This window comes from Arachis stenosperma, chromosome 8, assembly GCF_014773155.1.
Source record: "Arachis stenosperma cultivar V10309 chromosome 8, arast.V10309.gnm1.PFL2, whole genome shotgun sequence".
Lineage (NCBI taxonomy): Eukaryota > Viridiplantae > Streptophyta > Magnoliopsida > Fabales > Fabaceae > Arachis > Arachis stenosperma.
Window position 1 is genome coordinate 26,663,798 of NC_080384.1, and position 20,588 is coordinate 26,684,385.

Below are 20,588 nucleotides of genomic sequence, written 5' to 3' on the forward strand. Positions count from 1 at the left end.
TACACACACCCAGAGTATGCCCAGAAGCATAATCAGTCCATCCCTCAGGCTCTATAGGAACTAACTGCTCTGATACCATAATGTAACACCCTACCACCCAAAACTTTACGCTTAAGTCATAAAATAGAGGTGGCGAGGTATTACGACTTCTAAAAATTAAAATACATACTTATAATAGTAGAAAGAATATAATAGACTAGGAGCCTTGAAAAATTAGCTAAACAAGAACGATAAAGGAAAAGCGCCACTCTCCGGAAACAGAACAACTTGCGTGTGGGGAAAACTATAACTATCAAACGTAAGGTAATAAAAGTAGGAATAGAAAGCCAAAGGTACAAAATAACAAGTTCCTAACTCAGTCCGCAAAGTCAAGACTGGCCGGAGAATATTTACACACACACACACACACACACACACACACACACACACACACACACACACACACACACACACACACACACACACACACATATATATATCCAAAACCCAAAATGTACAAAAACAAAACCCTGCCTCTCTATAAACCTCTAGGAGGATAAAAAAGAATAAGTTATGCGGAGAGAAAGCTAAGTACGTGTATATACATCACTACACACCAAAATAACCCAGTAACCACTTCGCTTCAGGTGTCCAGACGCCTAATGAGATACCTTTCGACCTGTATCTGAAAAACAATATAGTATGGAATGAGAATCAGAGGTTCTCAGTATGGTAAAGGTGCCCGCATAGTTAATATAAAAGGTCCCAGGAGAGCTAGAGGCATTCCTAGAACTCCGACACTCAGAATCATTCTTAAGGAAAATAAACTAAACCAAAAGTTAGGTAAATTATCTAAGGTATTCTAGTTCTGAATCTAACTTTAACTTAATATTTCACTTTCTGACTCCTCCAATCCTCCGAGACATTGGTGGAACAACCCTCTCTCCTCACACCTTCGTCAAGAGGAATTTCTAAGAAAACATACACATACAGTTCAAACAAGGAAAACACAGATACTCAGATAGAGAAGCATTTACAGCAAGTAAAACAAGTAGCGGATAAGCAGAATTAAACAGTTAAGCAAACCAAGACAATGCACACTCAAGCAAACAAACAAATGCATATGATGTATGCCTGTCCTATGAATGATGAGTCTCATCTGTCGGTTATACAGCCAACCCGACAAGTCCTGGTAGTTAACCATTGGACAGTCCCTCTGTGCGCACATCCCCAAGCTCAATAATATTCCATGGAGTCAAACTCCAAGCTCAAATATAATATTCCATGGAGTCACGCTCCAAGCTCAATAGTATAGTATTCCATGGAGTTAAAATCCAAACTCAATAATATAGTATTCCATGGAGTTAAACTCCAAACTCAATAATATTCAATATTCATATTTATATGCATGCCCATGGGGGAATCCGGGGAGTTAAAGTGCCCGATCACATCTTGCGACAGAGGGTCAACAAATAGTCTCAAATACACAAGCCACATAATAATCTCTTTCCCTTTTAAAATAATGCCTCAAATCAAAACTCCAATTCTTATAGAAATTTTGGCAATATCTCCTCTAAGACTCAAATTTCTGCCACCATTCAAGGGTCCCAACTATCAAACCAAACATCTCTCAGTCATTCAAATCATTTCCAGTAACAAATTATTTCAAAATCAAACAAATACCAATATTAAATCTTTCTCCAAACTGACCAACTTCAACAGCAAATTATTGACAACAGCTAAACCTCACATTTTATACCATATACACAATCCATCAATTATTCATTCATTTCATTCCTATCTTAAGGTCTTCTAGCCTAAGTTTTCACGTGACATTAAACATTAACTACGAGAAACCAAAACCATACATTCGTACAGAATCAAAATATTCAAAGCTCTGGGGAAGCTTTCTGACCGAGCTATCGAAAAAGAAAACGTTCAGAATCGTCTGTGCCTTCTAAAATTTTCGTTGGCCAAATTCAAAGAGTAGAAGAGTTACGTCACTGTCATCTTCTACCGATCAAAAGTGATGCCAACGTGTAAAGGAAGAGGATACGAATACTTTTTATCGGATTAAATTTTTTTTTTTGGAATTATGGATTATAAGAAATCGAAGCCGAAAGTTTAGTGGGGTTTACGTTCTATCGCTCATCTTTCTCGGTTACTCTTCTCTCTATATATATATATATATATATATATATATGGCGGCGCAAGTATAATAATGATAATAAAGTAAATGTTACTTAATTTCTTCAGTTGGTACTATTATATATAAAGCTAAAGATATAATAAGACTAATGATACTCATAACTAAATATTATATATATGTGTATATGTATGCAATGGCTTTCCATTATATATATATGCATAATAATCAAGGTTGCGAGAATCAGACCGGTCATTGAACCGGTCAAGTGACTGGTTCAATAGTTTAATGGTTCAACCGTGGTTGAACCGGTTTAATTAAATATAGAGTGAAACTATAAAAAATTGAATACATAATTTTCAAAAGTTAAATTCAATAATTTTTAAACTAATAAGATTCAAAATTTAACAATTTCACAAAATGAATAATACATAATTTATCATTAAAAGTTATCATTAAAAGGTCATAAACAACTTCAAATGACAATATTCAAAACGCACATAAATGACAAGGTATGACAAGGTAATTGCAGTAAGGTAATCATTGCTACTTAAATCTCTCCTTTAATAAACAAAAATTTCCATAGAAAGTTATATCACTTACAACTTTTCATCCCCAAATTTTTACGATTCAGGCTCGTACCATGCCTTGCCCCTGAAAAGCAACCAAAATGATGCTTATAAGCTTAATCCAAAACTGGCAAGATTCAACTTGTATTTGGTTACATATTTAACATTTGGTGAAGGAGAACTAACAACAAACAGAAGCATAACCATAGGCAGGCAAGGGGCACGGATAACTTATCATGAAATAAAATATATGAAATCATAATTCACTCAGTTAAAGAAAGTACTCTTTTGATATCACTTCTCCAGATTTCATGCATCCAATATATGCCCCATCCTGACCGCGGCGGCGGTTAAGAAGGTCAATTAATCCCTCTGTTAGGCCAGTCAACATGTAAAAAAATGTGTCAATAATTTCATATTGAAAAAAAAAACAGTTAACTGCTTATAAGAAAAAAAACACACACACACTATATAAGGAGATCAAAATATAGACACTCTTTACCCAGATCAATGTCAATACTGTCATCAACTTTCACATAAAAGTCAGCATCCCAGTTCTGAACTGCAGTACTAAAGAAGATTTTTGCTTTCTTAGGCAACTCTTCTTGAGCTTCCTCATGACCTTCCTGATATAAAAAAAACAACAACAACAACAAAGCCTTATCCCACTAAGTGGGGTCGGCTACATGAATCAAATGATGCCATTGTGCTCTGTCATGTATCATGTCTACAGAGAGATCGTTTACATGTAGATCTCGTTTGACCACCTCATGGATAGTCTTCTTAGGTCTTCCTCTGCCTTTCGCCCTTTGTCCATCTTCCATCTCATCCACCCTCCTGACTGGATGTTCTATCGGTCTTCTTCTCACATGACCTTCCTGATATAATGAGAACAAATTATCAATCTCTACATTTAGCTAGTTTAACAAGATCCAAAGGTAAGTAAGCATGTCAAGATAAATCAATATCAACAATATCTTTCACATAAAATTGTGTCTATAAATAAATGTCCCTCAAAGGATTAGCCATTGTGCATCTATACTAAGTCAAGTGCATATTATATAATTCAGTTCTTCCTGTTTGGTAAAACCACCCACCACAGTAAAAAATATCAAACTAATTTGAATTTTAGCAAATTGTAACCAGTTTTTGGTGCCTATTTGAAAAAATTTTCACTTACAAGAATCAAAAAATTCTTTGTTGAGCGATTTTCTTCATCAATATTGCGATCTAAGCTATCACCTCGAGTAGCACTGCCAAGTAAAGTTTAAAACACTTATAACTATAATAATACTAACTGTTTATGTTATGTCAAGGAAATCAAAGCGGATAAATAATCATTAACTGTTAAGAAAATCATATGAATGTAACCACTAATAAGGATAAGTATGTGACCCGCGACGGTGAGTGACCCACGACGGTGAGTGACCCTAGCTCCGGCGTCGGTTTCGATTCAGGTCGGTTGTCCTTCCTCCTTCGTATGCAGGCATACAGCAGCTCCAGGGGAAGAGGAAGACGACGGACGCTCGAGGAAGAAACAGCGTGCTTGCGACTGGTGAGTCTGAGAGCGAACAGGGGTCGGTGCAACAGACGGCGCGGCGGCAATAGAGGCACAAGGCGGTGGTGGAGGCTAGGCTTGGGGGCAGGCTTCCTGGATTAGCAGATTAGGGATTAGGGTATGCTAAAGTGGCTGACTCATCAATTCATCACGCGTTCTTAACTTTTTTTTTAAAAAAAAGCAAAACGGCGCCGTTTCATTATCAGGAGAGAAAATCGATACCTGCAGAAACCGACCCGGTTCGCCTGGTTCACCGATTAACCATCAGTTTGGCCAATTTTTAAACCGATTTTTTGCAGGACGGTTCTGTTGGTGGACCGGACCAACTAGGTGACCGATTTCCGATTAACCCGGTTGAACCGGCCGGTCCGATCCGATTTTCAGAATAATAATAATAATAATAATAATAATAATAATAATAATAATAATAATAATAATAATATACATATATATACAATCGTAATGCATAATCAACGTGGTCTTTTATTTCCGTGCTTAATAATAATAATAATAATAATAATAATAATAATTTATATATAAAGTTAATAATATATGAGTTATTAATCTAAATGACATTAGTAACTTAAGGGTGAAAAGTATTTAGTGAAATATTAGCAAAGCTAAACTCAGTAAAAAATACCTATATTTACTCATATCGGCAGATATCGAACTCGACAATAAAATAATTTTTAAGTATAGAAAATTTCAATTTATAAAATAAATTATAATTTATTTATATTTATATTTTTAAAACTGAGGGTCGCTACAGAGGTCACAGAAGATTTTGTTTTTGATATTGGAGTAGTAACTGTGTTTTTTCAAAATGTAGGTTGATAGGTGTTATTCTTAAATATGGAACCGTTTAATTAGATAAACAAAAATTGGATCGTCCGATTTATGAGGATACATAAATTGGACTAAGGAATTTGTGAAATTGGACCGAAGAAATTGTGATAGTACAGAAATTGGACCGAGGGATTTCTGTTAAAAAAAATTAAAAAGTTTAAAGTATAGAAATCGGACCCTCCTATTTGTATATCTTCCACACTTTCGAAAAAAACTAAAAATTACAATATTAAAGATATATCACTATTTTAATTCATACATGCCAAGCTTATCAAATATAAAAAAATTTGAAAAGAGAGTCCCTTTTTATTAGTACGATTTGGATTTGGCGGGAAACAAAATAAAAACCGATACTTTTTAAGACTACTGTCAAGTTTACTCTGACTCTTACCGTTTTTTAATTTGCATATGGATGCATGAGTGGTGTTGGACTCTCATATGGGAGAAAGAGGTGCTTTATTGTTGTTGTTATTGTTAGAAGATGAATAGAAATGTATATTATTTTTGTACTCTATCGTTTAAAATAATACATTTTCAAAAGTACTATATCATTTATTTTTTTTACTCTACTAAATAATAACAGAAACCATACTAATAAATTTTTGGATTACATACCATGAAGAAAAAAAATACAAATACAGAGAACTAGAGAAAGAAGACGAGCAAGCTTGAAGAAGAACACGGAATCTGATATTTTCAATAAACCTAAATCGGACCTACCGTTTACCATTGGCAGATTCAAATTAATATTTAAAAAAGGGAACTCGGACCCTACGATTTCATTTTTAGCTTGATAAAAAATATATATATACAAAACATACGGTCCGTTTTGCATTGTTAAAATTCAAATTCCAGCCATCAACAAGTCGTACCCTCCGACTTGTTTGTTTATTTTTGCTTAACAAAGAACTTGGACCCTCCGAGTTCTTTCACCTAAAAATGACATAAAGCTGTCCCACCTCTTCGTCTATTTCTCTCTATTTCCATATCCAGAGAAAGCACACTAATGGATTCCATAACTAAAAAATTGAGCCGACTCTTACTTACTGTTCCTGTCTTGTAATATGAGTCGAGGTATAACTCATTTTTCTGTGTGTATGGAATTTTCTGTCCCAAGAGCGCAGATGTCGAGCTATACTTCAGCCGTCAAGGAACACCGTCAAGGAACACCGGAGGAGGTTGGGACCTGCAAAGAGACTCCAACGCTCAAGTTAGTAAGAGTATAAGATGGATATCAAATGACTCAAAATGAATCGTGTTCTGTACCTAAGATTGGAGGTGGACGTATTTATAGAATTATTGTGGTATGATTACTCTGATATTGTGGAGCTGTTATTTAGTGGGTCTGATAACTGCTCTAGTGAGTTTGTTTAGAGAGATTTGCAGAGAGATTCTTATACTGGATTGGCACGTAGTTATTTGATTGTATAGGATAAGTTCGTTAGGAGAGCAAAGCACGTACTCTCCACGTACTCCTGCATGTGTGTATTTAGTTTTAACCAGATTGATTCCGATTTATAGTTTTAGTTTTACCTGAGCCGAATTATAGCCAACGGACGGATCATAGCCCCAAGCTTGACCTGTGAAAATTTTCAATAAACAGGTTGAGCTTCCGACCTATAAATCGGAATTGTGATTATGGCAGCCCCCAAGCTCAACTTGTTAGATTGAAAAGAGAGAAAAAAAATTGGTAGTAACAGATGAAATAGATAAACAAATAAATAAAGAAGAATAAAAAGTATTAGAAAGTGAGATAGTTATGGCTATTGGTAGCCCCCAAACTTAGCCAGTTAGTCGATATTTATTCAAACACAATTGAATGGTAAGAGTTGTTCGATCAATATAATTATGTGGGGGGATACTTTTCTGTTTGAGGACAATTTTTCATGTATGGCATATAGTATTCGAACTGAAAAGTTCGTTCGTATTAGTTGATCGAATCGATTGTATGATCCGAGAATGTAATGATCAATTGTCTTTGAGAATTTTTTCGACCCACACTAATTTATTGACGAATTTCTTGTCCAAAGCAATTAATTATTGAATATTAACTGAATAACAAAGATTTGTAACATAAATAAAATGGGTTGAAAGTAAACATGCATAAATTATTGTAAAATAGAAAAATAAAAGAGATGAGTCCATAACCCATGTATCAAAGTAACGATCATTGCTAATCGAGTTTGTTTTTTTTATTGGTATTTTTAGGATTGATATTTGAAGTTGAATGATTGCATCAAAGTATCACGTGTGTGTTGTACTTGAACTTGAGTGTCCGATCTTTATAGTCGGTTATTAGGGATAATTGGACATAATAGATAGGTTGGTATCTTGTGCATTTGGAAATTAGAGCATAGTTCGGTTTTGATCTGATCGTGTACTGAATGGCTTATAGATCAAGGAAGATTAATAGAAAAAAAATTAAAAGTAAAAAAGTAAATATTTTAAAAAGAGAGCACATAACTGCGTTTCAACGTATGAACTTAGCTTAAATACACCTTTGAGAAAAAGATATTCCCTGTATACTTGTATTGCCACAAAATGTATGTATCTCGTCTGATGAGCTTTGGGTGTTTATCACCGCGGCTTTAGCTTCCGATCCGCTATTGATTATAACCTGTAAAATAGGATAAATAATTCGGTAGAAAAAACGGTAGTGGGGTTAAGTAAACTCGGCCCCACGGTGGGCGCCATATGTTCCTGTCTTGTAATATGAGTCGAGGTATAACTCATTTTTCTGTGTGTATGGAGTTTTCTATCCCAAGAGCACAGATGTCGAGTTATACTTCAGCCGTCAAGGAACACTGTCAAGGAACACCGGAGGAGGTTGGGACCTGCAAAGAGACTCCAACGCTCAAGTTAGTAAGAGTATAAGATGGATATCAAATGACTCAGAATGAATCGTGTTCTGTACCTAAGATTGGAGGTGGACGTATTTATAGAATTATTGTGGTATGATTACTCTGATATTGTGGAGCTGTTATTTAGTGGGTCTGATAACTGCTCTAGTGAGTTTGTTTAGAGAGATTTGCGGAGAGATTCTTATACTGGGTTGGCACGTAGTTATTTGATTGTATAGGATAAGTTCGTTAGTAGAGCAAAACACGTACTCTCCACGTACTCCTGCATGTGTGTATTTAGTTTTAACCAGATTGATTCCGATTTATAGTTTTAGTTTTACCTGAGCCGAATTATAGCCAACGGACGGATCACTTACCAAGTTACCATATTTGAAAAACCCATTACAACCGGATTTGCTTTCTCTCTTTGCACCTTTTACATTAACACATAGTAGACAACCAAGGCAGAAACTTCATAGCAACCTACTTTTTCTTTTTTTTTTTCTTTTTTTTCCACGTTCCTTCCTCCCTAAGCTGTTCTACAAAAAAAACATTTTTCTGCGGAAGGTAAGAAGGAGCAGAAAGAAAGAAGAAAATTTAACGAAAAAAAAGGCTTCTTTTTGGTTCAGCATGGTGATCGTTAGTGGTGTTGCTAGCAGAACAAGAAGCAAGAAGAAAGAGAGGTCTTTGATTCCGTCACCGATTGGATCTGGATCCCGAAACGTGTTTACTATTGATCATCCTCTCACTCACTTGAAAGCCCAAAATCCCAGTCCAAACTTCATCATGGGTATGTTAATGAAGAGAAGAAGGAAGAAGTTCAAGAAAGAAACGTGTTTCCTATCTGTTCCTGTCAGTAATCTGAGCCGAGGTATAACTCCTTCTAGTGCCGAGATATAACTTCTTCTCCCATGTGTATGGAGTTTTCTGTCCTAAGAGCACAGATGCCGAGCTATACTTCAGCCGTCAAGGAACACCGGAGGAGGTTGGGACCTGTAAAGAGACTCCAACGCTCAAGTTAGTAAGAGTATAAGATATCAAATGACTCAGAATGAATAGTGTTGTGTACCTAAGATTGGAGGTGAACGTATTTATAGAATTGTTGTAGTACGATTATTCTAATATTGCGGAACTGTTATTTAGTGGGATAATTATGTGATAATTGCTCTAGTGAGTTTGTTTAGAGAGATTTGCGGAGAGATTTCTGTGTCATCTGGGTTGGCACGTAGTTATTTGATTGTATAGGATAAGTTCGTTAGGAGAGCAAAACACGTACTCTCCACGTACTCCTGCATGTGTGTATTTAGTTTTAACCAGATTGATTCCGATTTATAGTTTTAGTTTTACCTGAGCCGAATTATAGCCAACGGACGGATCATAGCCCCCAAGCTTGACCTGTGAAAATTTTCAATAAACAGGTTGAGCTTCCGACCTATAAATCGGAATTGTGATTATGGCAGCCCCAAGCTCAACTTGTTAGATTGAAAAGAGAGAGAAAAAAATTGGTAGTAACAGATGAAATAGATAAACAAATAAATAAAGATGAATAAAAAGTATTAGAAAGTGAGATAGTTATGGGTATTGGTAGCCCCCAAACTTAGCCAGTTAGTCGATATTTATTCAAAAACAATTGAATGGTAAGAGTTGTTCGATCAATATAATTATGTGGGGGGATACTTTTCTGTTTGAGAACAATTTTTCATGTATGGCATATAGTATTTGATTGACGCGAACTGAAAAGTTCGTTCATATTAGTTGATCGAATCGATTGTATGATCCGAGAATGTAATGATCAATTGTCTTTGAGAATTTTTTCGACCCACAATAATTTATTGACGAATTTCTTGTCCAAAGCAATTAATTATTGAATATTAACTGAATAATAAAGATTTGTAACATAAATAAAATGGGTTGAAAATAAACATGCATAAATTATTGTAAAATAGAAAAATAAAAGAGATGAGTCCATCACCCATGTATCAAAGTAACGATCATTGCTAATCTGAGTTTGTTTTTTTTATTGGTATTTTTAGGATTGATATTTGAAGTTGAATGATTGCATCAAAGTATCACGTGTGTGTTGTACTTGAACTTCAGTGTCCGATCTTTATGGTCGGTTATTAGGGATAATTGGACATAATAGATAGATTGGTATCTTGTGCATTTGGAAATTGGAGCATAGTTCGGTTTTGATCTGATCATGTACTGAATGGCTTATAGATCAAGGAAGATTAATAGAAAAAAAATTAAAAGTAAAAAAGTAAATATTTTAAAAAGAGAGCACATAACTGCGTTTCAACGTATGACCTTAGCTTAAATACACCTTTGAAAAAAAGATATTCCCTGTATACTTGTATTGCCACAAAATGTATGTATCTCGTCTGATGAGCTTTGGGTGTTTATCACCGTGGCTTTAGCTTCCGATCCGCTATTGATTATAACCTGTAAAATAGGATAAATAATTCGGTAGAAAAAACGGTAGTGGGGTTAAGTAAACTCGGCCCCACGGTGGGCGCCATATGTTCCTGTCCAGTAATCTGAGCCGAGGTATAACTCCTTCTAGTGCCGAGATTCTTCCATGTGTATGAAGTTTTCTGTCCTAAGAGCACAGATGCCGAGCTATACTTCAGCCGTCAAGGAACACCGGAGGAGGTTGGGACCTGTAAAGAGACTCCAACGCTCAAGTTAGTAAGAGTATAAGATGAATATCAAATGACTCAGAATGAATAGTGTTGTGTACCTAAGATTGGAGGTGAACGTATTTATAGAATTATTGTAGTACGATTACTCTAATATTGCGGAACTGTTATTTAGTGGGATAATTATGTGATAACTGCTCTAGTGAGTTTGTTTAGAGATATTTGCGGAGAGATTTCTGTGTCATCTGGGTTGGCACGTAGTTATTTGATTGTATAGGATAAGTTCGTTAGGAGAGCAAAACACGTACTCTCCACGTACTCCTGCATGTGTGTATTTAGTTTTAACCAGATTGATTTCGATTTATAGTTTTAGTTTTACCTGAGCCGAATTATAGCCAACGGACGGATCAAATAACTACGATCCTATAATCATTGGTTTGAGTGATAGTAGTAGTGATGAAGGCACTGATAACAGTGATGAGCGCCGTGGAAGAAGTTTAGACTGGAATTTTGGGCTTTCAAGTGAGTCAGAGGATGATCAATAGTAAACACATTTCGGGATCCAGATCCAATCGGTGACGGAATCAAAGACCTCTCTTTCTTCTTGCTTCTTGTTCTGCTAGCAACACCACTAACGATCACCATGCTGAACCAAAAAGAAGCCTTTTTTTTCGTTAATTTTTCTTCTTTCTTCCTGCTCCTTCTCACCTTCCGCCGAAAAACGTTTTTTTTAGAACAGCTTAGGGAGGAAGGAACGTGGAAAAAAAAGAAAGAAAAAAAAAAGAAAGAGTAGGTTGCAGAAGACAGGCAATGGCAAAGCTATGAAGTTTCTGCCTTGGTTGTCTACTATGTGTTAATGTAAAAGGTGCAAAGAGAGAAAGCAAATCCGGTTGTAATGGATTTTCCAAATATGGTAACTTGGTAAGTAAGAGTCGGCTCAATTTTTTAGTTATGGAACCCATTAGTGTGCTTTCTCTGGATATGGAAATAGAGAGAAATAGACGAAAAGGTGGGACAGCTTTATGTCATTTTTAGGTGAAAGAACTCGGAGGGTCCGAGTTCTTTGTTAAGCAAAAATAAACAAAAGAATGAAGTTTAGACTGGAATTTTGGGCTTTCAAGTGAGTCAGAGGATGAGGGAGAAGGTTGAGCTTCAGCATCAACTTCATCTTCAGGCAGTGATGATAGTGGTTCAAGTTCTTTTGATGATGAGGATGAAGAGGAGGAAAAGGAGAAGAGGAGATGTAAGAGGAGGAAGAAGGAGAAGAAGAGAAGAGAGCCAACTTTTGAGTCTCATAGCAATAAAGTTTTGAGCTGCGACGAGGTGATTGTGGAAACTGAATGCTCTGGAATTGCCAAGAAGAATGGTGAGAATAAGAACAATTCATCCTCAACCGAGAATAATGTGTTTGATCATCAGCAAGAGAAAATGCTACCAAAGGATGCAGATTGTGCTAGTGTTCTCTTTGGAGAACGCAATATGGAGGGTTGTTCTTCAGAAAAGAATGAAGATAAGGAAAAGAATGTAGCCAAGAAACCGGTGGAGGTTTGTTCTTCAAAAAAGAATGAAGATAAGGAAGAGAATGTAGCTATGAAACCAATGGAGGGTTGTTCTTCAGAAAAGAATGAAGATAAGGAAAATAATGTAGCTAAGAAACCAGTGGAGGGTTTTTCTTCAAAGAAGAACGAAGACAAAGGAAACAAGGTGGCAAAGAAACCAATGCCAGCGAGGAATAGAGCACGGAAGAGAGTGGAAAGAACAGGAAAAAATGTTGGTGCTGATATTGAAGCCTCTTCCCAAAAGCGTTCGCGTCCATCCCCACCTGAGGAGGATGAAAAGAAACCAGGGTCGTGAAAGTGTGATCGATGAAAGAGTGCCGATGAATGATGAAAGAATGGAGAGTGCAGAGGAAGAGAGGGAGAACAAGAAGGAAGGAGAGGCTGAAGGGAAGCATAAGGCCGGGGCGGATTGCGAAAGTAGTTACAAAGAGAGGGAGCAACATAGAGTGACAACAAATCCATCTAGGCCAAAGGAGGCACCGTTGATTGAACTTCTTGTTGAATGCTTTCGGATTAAGCATTATCCAGATAATGTTCATAAGCAAGATACAATCTCAAAGGAACCAGCTCTCAATGTTTAGAGAAAATTTTTTGTTCCAAAGAAAGTGCCAATTGAAAAAACTGAATCTGAGAAGGAGAAGGATATGTTGTGGGAAGAAATGGATGCTTTGCTCAGACTAGGTGAAGTTGACTCCTTGGTAAGTCATCTTTCGTTTGCTGAAACACTAAATAAAATGTCTAACTTATAATAATATTGAATGTTGTGTTTTTATGTGCAACAATAGTGGTAAGCGCATTGTATTATTTTTAATGATTGATTAATTTTCTGAAATTTTGGTAAGTTGTTAAATGTTCAAAGAGTTGATGTAACTAATAACGAGTCGTGTTAGGAGTAAGAACTGGTGTGGCACTATTAGTTATGATAGTTAATCTATATATCAATCATATACTGCAGTGTAAGAAAACAATTAAAATCACAATCTCATTGATCACATTTTCATTCTCTCTGATTTCTCATCTCATAGCCTTAGGCCTGATACCTTTATAAGTTAATGAAGGCCATTCACTAAATAGTCATTTACATTGTAATTAAAACATATTACAGTTATAAGCTTCTTTTGATCTTTGACGTTCTAAAAGATATATATCATAATTTATGTTATGAATTGCAGGTTGGCTGTGTTGAGACTGTCGAAACGCAACAGAACACAGAGGCTCCAGCAACTCATTGTAAGCACAAGTTTTTTCATGATGAAGAGACTGGAATATATTGTATACTCTGCCATTGGATGGTCATAGACATAAAAGGCATGCCGGTACCCTTTGTAAGTAGACTTCATTGATGAACTAGGACATCAAGGTTGATGTGAACTATTATCACTTGAACTATAATACTCACTTCATCCAATAATCAATTCTTAATTTTGTTAATTGATGCCTTGTGTTGATTTGAACTATGGGATGAGCTTGTTTGCATGCTTTTGTTGTACATAATACAGGTGAGTGAGTATCCAAGAGAAGGATCAAGAAGAAGCTGCTATCTGATGGGCCTAATGGCTTATGCTTTGATGATGCTCCATTCGGTGTCCGAGAAGGTGGTTACTGTAACAAGGAAGGCACAGTTTGGGACCTGATTCCAGCAGATACTAAGCAAAACCTGTATGCTCATCAGCTTGAAGGTTTTGAATTCCTTTAGAAAAACTTGGCAGGAACCATGGAGCTTCCTAAATTGAAGAGTTGTGACTCGAACAACATGGGTGGATGCATCATTTCTCATGCTCCAGGGACTGGAAAGACGCGGCTGACCATCGTGTTCCTTCAGACATACTTGGAAGTGTTTCCAGATTGCCATCCCATGATTATTGCTCTTGATAGCTTACTGCTAACTTGGGAAGATGAGTTCAGAAAGTGGGACAATGAGATTCCGTTCTATAATTTAAGCAATCAAGACACTTCAGGAAAAAAGCACCTAGCTGCATGCAGCAAAGTTGGAGGGTCTGCTCCAAGCCAGGAAGATATCCAGATGGTGAAGCTGTATTCTTGGTTCAAACAACCAAGTATTCTTGGAATCAGCTACAGTTAGAGGAGCCTGTAATGAAGCTTTTGCTGGTTTTCGAGTATGGAGGTGCGGCATAGATGGTGCCTAACATATTTTACAAAGATTTACAGGCTTTATGAAGACTTCAACTTCCTCTATTTTAGCTGCGAGTTTCTTCACAAATTTGCTGTTACGCTTTGAGTGGTACCTTTCTCTTCTCTTGGTTGTTCCATTGTATGTTTTATCTTCGCCATCTGCAGGCAAAGAAGAAGCTCATGCACTTCTTTCTTCAGCTACACAGTAAAAGCAATGAATCTTAGTAGTTAATTTAGTGCCAATTCCTATTCAAGAAGATCTACACATTTTCATCGACAAAATTGTTACTTGCTAGACACTGCCGTGGCTTTATTCTTATATAACCCGAACCATGAAATATGAAATCTTGAAACAGATTTGCCTGACCTCATTTAGTCCCTGTTGTGTTTTGACAGATACATGAATAGCTCCATCAGGAGCTGATTTCCGGTACTTCTCCAGCTCAAATTCTGTGGGAGATGGCTTTTCTGTTGCATAGACCACAGGTGATGGCTTCAACAGATCAAATTTGGATACAACATCAAGCCACAAATGTCCACTAAACCTTTCTTTGATCTCTTTGTATATTGAAAACTGCATAACCAAGTAACCAACCATCATCAACTGATGCTTTGTCAATATACATGGGAGTAAGAGTTACAAACATATGTAACATGTTTGATGCATAAAATATACATGCATGCCTTGAGGAGCGTTGTTTTGATGTAAATAAAGTTGACATGCTACAGAAATAGGATACTTATTAATGTCAACTTGTTCGTCATTCTATAAATTTAAGGCACTTGATTATGTACACAATTATGTATTCAGCATATATGTACACACACTGATTGGAGTCTTGGGGATACTCCCAAGTAAATTTACACTACAATTAGTCCCATTTTGAGTTTCTTCAATTCTTTTTTCCTCAAACACCCAAATTCTACAATAAGACAAGAAGCAAACCGTCTCCAACAAGGTGGAGTCGGGATCAAATAACATCATAGTGTTCTGTCTGGAATCACATTCATATTTGAACTATTAATATTTAAATATCTTTTAATAATATGTCCTGTGATTTTCTTAGGTTTCTTGTAGCTCTAGCTACAGGATGACTGCGCAACAATATAAATTTAGTCCTCTTTCTAGTCTATTCAATTACACAAAAGTCTCATATCCTTTATTATTAATTTACAAATTTTGCATTAAAAAAGAACCCCAAATATTGAATTAACCAGGACAGTCTAAACCAGTTTTGATTGCATTAGGTTGGTTTAGTTTTTTTAATTAAAAAAACCAATCTAATCCTGAGAAAATTATTCTAATAAAAAGCATGACTGGAATAAAGTAACGCTTAACAGACAGACAAAAACATCAATTGGTCAATCGTAATATCTTTATCATGTAATTGTAGCTTATCATATATCAATATAGACCAAAAAGAGCCACAATGGAAAATCTAAGGTAAAACTTTGAATTGTACATCTGAAACAAATATTCAAAGGATCATGAATACAGAAGCAATAAACATCTTAAAAACAAAATAAAAGGCTTTCACATACATCTAATTTAAAAGGAACCTGATGAGCTACATACAAAGTACATATTTCAATAATATTTATAGCCGGTAATTGAAAGCACACCTGATCAGATTGTGAAGTGCCACACTCCCCAGAAAGGTCATGAAGATATAAAACTGCTGTTGGAAGATGTGAAAGGACAGCAAGAGTCAACTTCTCTAAATTATTCCTGTCCTCTAAAAACCAGGAAAATAAAAGCATATAAATCATAAATTGAAGGACCTAAGTCATTTAAAACCACATTAGAACAAGGAGAAACAATGACAAATCAACTAATTATTACAGTACTGGATGCCAATGCCTTTGTAAGGAATGAGGGTGAAGCGAATAAAGCCCCTGACCCGGGGAAGACCAGCGATAAACTAACTCCGAAAGTTGCTATGGTTCACCCGAGAAGTTAGATGGATGATGCGAGCAAAACCGCCGGTTAAGAATTCCTTTTCGGTAAAGGAAAGATAACATCGTTGCAAGTATAGCTGTCAACCAACAAGTAATGACCGATCAAAGTTTACAATTTCTAATTAAACCGAGAGTAGTTAAACCTCGGGTCGTCTTCCCTAGGAACTAATGTTAATGAGCGCACAATTTTGGTTGCAAGAACGCAAAGGGGTTTTTCAATGATTGAGAGCAACAAAATAAAGGAATTAAAGAACGATTCAAAATTGCAAGGAATAAAGCAATAAAGGAATAAAAGAACTAAGTTTGTAATATAAACAAGTAAATCTATAAAGTGATGAAAATATGATTCAAAACATAAATGAAACATTGACTTGGGATGAGTTATGGAATCTCTTTGATGGGGCGTGGAAAGTGACGGTAAAGATTATTCGGAATTAATCGCGTTGTGAGTATAGATCTATACCGACAAAATTCCACACTATCAATTTAGAAAGAGGTTGTCACAGAAATAAGAATAAAATACTGGGAGTATGGATCACAGATCGTCTCCCAACGAATTGCTAAGAGAGTGCTATTTATTGATAGGGGGTTTTCAAGGGATTTTTTTAGAATTGTGGAATAAAGAAACAATTAATTGTGAATTGAGGAAGTAAAAACCAAAATGATTCTGTGTAATTCGAATAAAAGGTCTGGGAGAAGATTAATTAAAAATTCTATTCTTGTTGGGAATCTCTTAAGAGTAATGGTAATAGCTTGTTGTTAATACTTAGTTAACCTTTACTGAATGAGGGAAAGTCAAGTACATGAACCAACGTCTGTCATGAGTCCTAATCCTCTCCCTTGGGAAGGACTAGGGTTAGTGCTCAGAAGGTCGGTCAACAACCTTCAATTACCACTAGGCTTTTGAGTTTCCCAACTCAAGGATCTCCTCCTAATCAACTTCCAAGCCAAGTTGGAGTCTACTCGGATAACATGAATATTGTTTTCATATCAATGTAAGGGGAACAGAAAAGAGCCATTATAATTGAAATAAAATTGGAAACAATTAAGTAAATAATAAAATTAAATGAGAAAATATTCTTTGCATTAACAATCCATGAAAATAATCCAATCGTAACTCTAAACAAGAATTAGAAATATAGAAGAGTCAAAAAATAAACTAGAATGATGAAATCTTTAACGAAAGTAGTAACTCTGTAAAATATCCGATCCAAAAACATGCAATTATGAACTATGAAGAACCTTGAAGGGGGAAGTATTCTCTCTCCAAGATTCAAAAAAACTAACTAATCCTGATACGAATCCTAATTCTCTGTAATCTCTGTTATGCGTGTTGTTCACTCTGTTGTGTCGTATGTGTGCATAACTGCATATCTCTTGAGTCTCTGCATTGGAAAAAAAAAGAAAAAAGAGAGAGAAAGCACGTAACTAACTGTAAAACTGCATGATTTTGAAGTTGAGAATGAAAGATTAAAAATAGTTTCGATGAAGTTGCATCTAAACTTAGTGGTTCCAATAAAAAAATACTGAAAGAAACATAATTAATGAATCAATATCTCCAAATTGTACAAGAATCTAATGCATTCCACCATTTTTTATTGGTTATGTCTAAAAAACTACTGATGAAAAATTAATTTTAAAGCCCAAACTCATTTTTGAACAATGAAATTCCACAAAGCTCTCAAATTTTATAAAGAACACTTAACACCAATAAGCAAGGTGCGGTGAGACAATGCCACGGGAAGAGAAAACCGCGAACATCCTTTAATGGTTTACAATCAATAGCAACAAGTAAACCACAAACTCCCACTATATATTTGAAGTATACGAGACACAAATACAAAGTCCAGCAATAACAATCATAGCATCCTAACACTATATAACAACATTCTCTCCAAAACATGTACAGAAAAGAGGAGAATGGAGACCAACAATTCAAACTACCAAGACCTTAAAAGAGAAAAATGAATTAAGCATCATAAAACAAAACCGCATGAACCCCACTATTTCAACAGACATTCTCCAACAAGAAAGCTTTCAGCTACTGCATAAATCATAATAGATAAACTTATATTATGCTGCTTCCAAATATCAGGTTATTAAACTTTGTAGGAGGTGGCACCAAGGATTCCACCATGGTTAACCATTTCATAGGTCTCTCCAAGGATTGGATTAAAAGGCTTCCATGTTTTTTGGTATGCATAGTACACAGATACAGCCGGAAAGATGGCACTCGATGGAAATGTAGCTGAGATGGAGAATCCTGATGATGCTGCAACAGAGAAAGGAGGCAATTGGGTAGCAGTGATTTGGTTGTGCATTTTCCATGGCCAACCGGGTAGTCCTTTGGAATGATCTATGCTGATCCTATCAGCTCTCTCGTGCCATATATTTCAACATTCCTTTGAAGCCAGGATACAAAGATTTTTGCTGCATATAATAAAGCATGCCATCATGGAATTGATTACACTAGACAGTTCAATTTCAATGGATGCAGAGTGTTGCAACGTCTGAACCTTCTATGGATAGTATGCGAAAATATAATGTTGCTGAGCTTTTTATTATTCATCATTTTGTTTATGACTGAACACCAAATAATATTTTCAGGCACTTTTTTTAAAAAAAAATTGAAATACGAAAATTAAATGATATAAACACACACAGATACAATTCCCTTTATATCCAACAAGATCGATTGGCCAAAATTTCACAAAATTCATTACTTATACCTGAACATAAAAATCAACTTCTAACTTTAGGTATCATTCAAACGCATTAATGTGAAGTACTTGAAGGAAATGTGCAATCAACTCCAATTCTAAAACGAGATATCAGATAGCAAATTTACCTGATTGGGAAAGAAACTAGGATTCACGCCATTCCATGGAGAAGGATGCTCTTCAGTTGCAACCAGCCTTTTTGTAGATTACCAATTACCGAATTAACATTGGTTTCCACCTACAAACGGAGAGAGCCCGACATGTTATGATCACTAGGTAGGACAAAGATGTGAAGAATTAATAGAACTATACAACAAACCTTCAAAAAGAGAAAACCATATTTGAATGAAGGCTTGTGAAAGCATAATTTTGAATGAACCTTAAAAAAAGTGAAGATTTGATTTGATGTTCAACTATACCATTGTTCTTCCAGTATGCATGCTGTAAGGGACCCAGGGGAACTGGAGTTTCCCCCTGTTTTCTTTCAGACCATGTCCTGGAGTTGCTATGCCCAAATTAAGTTCAAGATTAGGACTGCCACCTGTAGAAAACAAACACAAAGGATGTTTGGTAATAGATTGTAGCCAATGAAGTGTATTCTATGTAAAGTATTTGGTTTCACCAACCACTTCACTAAAATTGAATTTTTGAAGAGATTTATTTTTTGAATTGTTCTATTTTTGTCATGTTCAGGTGGATTCTATTAGTACCAAAATTTTTAGAGATTTTATTTTTTTTAGAGATTTTGTTCATGATTGAAAATAGCTAAGTGGCATCTTGCAGTGCATCACTTAGAATTTGTGAAATTAGTTGTGCATTAAGACACTATGCAGCATTTGAAAAATGAAACTATTGTCATCTAAATTAATTTTTCTATTAAGAAAATTGCATTCACAGTTTCAGAAACATATGCAGATAAAATAAGAATTCAACAATTTGTCAAAATTAACAACTAATATCAAATCACATAAATCAAACCAAATTACCCTAATTACAAAAATCACACCAATGCTATAATAATTCAAATCACAGAAATCATAGGGAGGGAATTACTCGAAGGAAGAGGCTGACGACAGTGACGAAAAATGAGGAAGACGGCAAAGAAGATGGCAAGGAAGACGGAACCAGGAGGAAAGCGACGCTCTCTGGAACCAAGAGGAAGGCGACGCTCGCTGGAACCAGAAGGAAGACGACGCTCTATGATGCAACGATGACCTCGATTGCGAATCAGAGAGGAGATAGGGAGAGATCTTGAGTGCGACGCCACAGTGAGACATATGAGAGAGATCGAGCTCCGGCGTAAGAGAGAGACAGAGAAAGTCAATAGGAAGAGGAGAGAAGAAGACGAAAAATTTTAAAATTTGATTAATTTAAAAGAGTATTTTTGTTTAATTAAATAAAATAAGAATATTTAAGATTTTTTATAAAATTAAATAAAAAATATATTTTTATTTTTATTTAATTAAAAAGAGTATATTAGTAAAAATTGTGATATAATATATATTTAAAAAAGAAAAAATTAAATGCTGATGTGAAAAATAAATTTTATGTAATTTGTTAGTTGTTATTATTTGTCTATATTTTTAACGTATCGATACATATAAATTTATTATTCTACTATAGTAAACATCATATTTTAA

At 35.5% G+C, this 20,588-nt stretch overlaps 2 protein-coding genes across 2 annotated transcripts; one reads left to right on the plus strand and one right to left on the minus strand.

Moving 5' to 3' along the window:
* Positions 1-10,549: 10,549 nt before the first annotated feature.
* LOC130945665 (uncharacterized) lies at positions 10,550-12,431 on the plus strand. Its single transcript, XM_057874366.1, has 4 exons — positions 10,550-10,600; positions 10,753-10,848; positions 10,973-11,099; positions 11,752-12,431. The coding sequence occupies exons 1-4, from the start codon at positions 10,550-10,552 to the stop codon at positions 12,429-12,431; spliced, it is 954 nt and encodes a 317-aa protein (XP_057730349.1).
* A 5,589-nt stretch (positions 12,432-18,020) lies between these two features.
* On the minus strand, positions 18,021-20,296 carry LOC130945666 (uncharacterized; the record flags this gene model as incomplete). The annotated part of the gene is made up of 4 exons (XM_057874367.1): positions 18,021-18,658; positions 19,077-19,186; positions 19,368-19,489; positions 20,002-20,296. Coding segments are annotated over 3 exons (504 nt in total), but the record flags the coding sequence as incomplete, so codon positions are not given.
* Between the last annotated feature and the right edge of the window lie 292 nt (positions 20,297-20,588).

Coding starts and splice junctions, on each gene's coding strand:
- LOC130945665 (XM_057874366.1), top strand. CDS start 10,550: ATGCCGAGCTATACTTCAGCCGTCAAGGAACACCGGAGGAGGTTGGGA. Junction 10,849..10,972: donor TGGCACGTAGTTATTTGATT/GTATAGGATAAG, acceptor GCCGAATTATAG/CCAACGGACGGATCAAATAA. Junction 11,100..11,751: donor CTGGAATTTTGGGCTTTCAA/GTGAGTCAGAGG, acceptor CTTCATCTTCAG/GCAGTGATGATAGTGGTTCA.